The following is a 3,593-nucleotide window of genomic DNA, read 5'->3' on the forward strand; positions in this document are numbered from 1 at the left end:
GGCCTGCAGGCGTCCGGAGCCCCCAGCACTGGGCTGGCCAGCAGGGCCCCAGCCGCAGCTGACGCGCCCTCCGAGGCCGACCGCAGGGAGCAAGCGCTGAGCTGTCTCCGGAAGGCCCTTCCCGGGTTCGGGGGCGCTCAGGCGCCAGGCAGGTGCGTGGGGAAGGAGGGCTGGGGTGCCCTGTCGGCACATTGGGGATCCCAGAGGCCAGAGGGGTTGGGATGGTTGCGGTTCTGCACCACCCGGCCGTGTGATGGTGAGGCCTCACCCTCCAGCCTCAGTTTCCTCATCTGGGAGATGGGAGAATGAGACCAGGGAGCCAGAGTGCTTGGCGGGCAGCGGGAGGGGGACACCGCTACCATCTGAGGCTGCCGCCTGCATGCCATTGGGGGTTCCCATGGGGCTCGGTCCTGCTGAGGATCCCTGTTTAACACCCAGGTGTCACCTATCTGACCCCGGAGTTCTGAGCCGCCCGTGCTTTCTGCACACACCGGGGCGGGTGCCATCCTGGGATGGAGGAGGGTCGTGCCAATGTCCCGGGCTGGGCCAGCCAGGCTGGTGTGCGGGCAGTGCTGGAGCCCAGGGTGGGAGATTGAGGTGTCGCAGGGCCCCTCCTTGGCTCTTGGGGCGAGTCCTTCCTGCCTCTTCCAGCTTCTGGTGCCCGGGTGCCCCTTGGCTCGTGGCTGCCTCCTCCCTCTGTGCCTGTCACCACGTCTGTCTCTCTGTCTGTCTGCCTTTCTGTCTCTCATAAGGACGTGGTACTGGACTTAGGGCACCTTAATGCAGGATGACCTCACCCTCACTTGTTCCACTGGCAAAGAGCCTACCCATGCTGGTGGCCAGGAACTGTGGGGACACCCTTCAGCTCACTACTCACCTAGCGAGTAAGGAGATGCCACGCCTGGCTGGCACAGCGCCCACTGCCTCGTGCTGCCCTCTTCCCAGAGCGGCCCATGGCTCCCGGGTGGCCACGGACCAGGAGGGCGAGCGAGGCAGGCCCGGGAGGGCCACGGCTCTGCACAGGTTGGGGAGGGAGGGACAAGGTGCGGCCGCTCCTCGCACACCCCATACCTGGTGTGTTCGGGGGGCATTTTAAACTCATCCCACGCCAGCCTTAAACAGGAGAGTCAGGTCAGACATACGGCAGTGCCGGAGTGTGTCCACGGCCTGTTCCGCCTCCCTGGAGGGGCCTGCCCTCCCCCAGGAGGGTGGGCATTGGAACCAGCCACCGAGGGAGGCTGAGGGGCTTCTGCTAGCATCATGGGAGGGGCTCCTGGATCCACCTGTGCCTGATCCCCGCTCTCGCACCCCCAGGCTCTCCCCAGCCACTGCCTCTGCTTCCAACGGCCTTCCCAGAGCCGAAGGGCCACGAGCAGGTCCATCGGCCAAGCTGCCACAGCCAGCGTCTCCCCCGGCCCTCAGCCCCCCGGCAAGGACTGAGCTGGCAGCCCCCCCGAGCGTGGGCACCACCGCACGGGCATCCACGTCGCCCCAGGCGGGCAGGACGAGCTCAGCGGCATCCTCAGGGGGAAGCCGGGCAGCTGCTGACTCCAGGCTGAAGCCAGAGGCCCCGCTGGCGAAGGGTGAGAGCCCCGCAGTGAGGGTATGGGGCAGGGGGTGGTCCCCCGCACGGACAGTGGCCAGTCGCGGGCTCACTGGACACACTAACCTGTTGGGCAGCGGGGAAGGTGAGGCCCAGAGAGGCGGTGTGAGTCCTCCAGGCTGCAGGCCTGTGCCCGCCTCCCAGCAGTGCTCCTTCCCGGGGCTCTGGCTGCTGGGGCGCCTGTGAGTGGAACGGCTGCAGAGAGATGGTGGGGCCCAGCCTTTCCCACAGACTCTCCCCAGAACCCCCCAATATGTCCCGTCTCTGCCCCCCGCCAGGCCCGAGTGCTGGCTCCCAGAAGGACCAGGTGGACAGGCCGGCAGCATGGAGGAGCCACCTGAAGCCCGTGGCGAAGAAGCAGCCGGCTGAGAGGTGAGGGGCGAGTGGGCGGGCTGGGGGGCTCCTGCGCCTGGACCTGCCCCGTGCCTGTGGGTTTGTGCTCACGGGCCCGAGCCGGAGCCTGTGTCCCAGGTTTGCCCGGGGCCTGGCACATAGTAGGTGCTCAACAAATGCTCCTGAGTAAAAAACACACATCAGCTGATCAACACACCCACAGCAGGGATGTGGGCACATCCCAGCATCGCAGCTGGGCAGCCGAAGCCAGCTCTGCCAAGGGATAGGACAGTTCACACCAGCCTGAGCGGCCACAGCAGCCTGTCCCTGAGTGACAGGGGATGGCTCACACCAGCCCGAGTGACGGGACGGTTCACACCAGCCCGAGTGACAGGGGATGGCTCACACCAGCCCGAGTGACAGGGGATGGTTCACACCAGCCCGAGTGACGGGACGATTCACACCAGCCCGAGTGACAGGGGACGGCTCACACCAGCCCGAGTGACGGGGCGGCTCACACCAGCCCGAGTGACAGGGGACGGTTCACACCAGCCCGAGTGACAGGGGCGGCTCACAGCAGCCCGAGTGACAGGGGACGGTTCACACCAGCCCGAGTGACGGGACAGCTCACACCAGCCCAGGTGACGGGGCCGTGTTCCCATTGGAAAACTGGAAAGGCAGGAAGGTGGGTGGCTGTGTGGGTCCATCAGGGCCCCTGGAATCCTCACTCGGTGAACTGGCCTCAGTGGTTGAGGGACAAGAACACTCAGTGGGCCTGACCCTGGAGTGGGCCGGGGCCCCCCACCTGTGTGTGGCTGTGGGAAGGGGCGGCTCCCACAGACACACCCCAGGCAGGAGGGTCCAGCAGGCGCTTGAGTCCACCCTGGTCTGGGCAGTGGGCCCAGGGTCAGCTGCCCAGGACGGCCTGACCCCCGAGCACGTGCCCCACCTGCAGGGGGTGAGGGGGCACATAGACACACCTGTGCTCTGGGAGGGTCCCAGGAGGCAGGCGCGTCGGCCTCAGCGCACCACGCCCCATGCTCCACACTCCATGCGCAGCCTTCCTCTGGCGGTGTGTGTGCCTCAGGCATGCCTGTGGGCGTGGGGGCACCGCCCCTTTCTCTGCTGACCTCCTGCCTCCCGCCCAGGGCCCCGGAGCTGATGGAGCCGCGGGTCCTAGGGGAGCCGAGGGCAGGGGCTGTGCCCCAGAAGGTCCCTGGGAGTTCCGAGGGGGGCGTCTGCATCACCCTGACCCCAGTGCGGCCCAACAGGACACCGGGCCCTGCTGGCCCCCAGTCCAGCCTCTCAGGTAGTTCCCAGTAGGAAGCCAGGGTCCCAGTGACCTCCCCCACCCCAGCCAGGGGACAGGGTCTAGGGGTCGCCCCTGGGGGCGGTGTCCGGGGCTGGGACTGTGGGCCATGCTGCGGGGAGGGAGAGTGGTCCTGGTGGGCCTTGGTGCATGCACGTGGTGTGTGCATGGGTGAACACACGTGTGCCTGTACACGTGCACGTGTGTGTGTCTATTCCCACCCTCAGTCAGCCCTGCACCCCCTCTTCCCGCCTGGCCTTGAGCGGCCGCTGGCCCCGGGCTGTGCCGAGGATCCTGCCCGCGCTGCTGGACGGGGCTGCCTGGCTGCGCCCGGCAGGGGGAGCTGTG

At 67.5% G+C, this 3,593-nt stretch overlaps 1 protein-coding gene across 1 annotated transcript in view; it reads left to right on the forward strand.

Annotated features, from left to right (window-relative positions):
* MICALL2 (MICAL-like 2) overlaps positions 1 to 3,593 on the forward strand; it is a gene marked incomplete at its 3' end in the record, with an annotated part of 16,441 nt that overhangs the window by 2,926 nt on the left and 9,922 nt on the right. Inside the window, exons 6-10 of the mRNA XM_015565162.1 lie at positions 10 to 152; positions 1,315 to 1,583; positions 1,882 to 1,975; positions 3,085 to 3,255; positions 3,473 to 3,573. Of these exons, the coding sequence (XP_015420648.1) occupies positions 10 to 152; positions 1,315 to 1,583; positions 1,882 to 1,975; positions 3,085 to 3,255; positions 3,473 to 3,573 (778 nt within the window). The remainder of the gene's footprint in view (positions 1 to 9; positions 153 to 1,314; positions 1,584 to 1,881; positions 1,976 to 3,084; positions 3,256 to 3,472; positions 3,574 to 3,593) is intronic.

This window comes from Myotis davidii, unplaced genomic scaffold (assembly GCF_000327345.1).
Source record: "Myotis davidii unplaced genomic scaffold, ASM32734v1 scaffold399, whole genome shotgun sequence".
NCBI lineage: Eukaryota > Metazoa > Chordata > Mammalia > Chiroptera > Vespertilionidae > Myotis > Myotis davidii.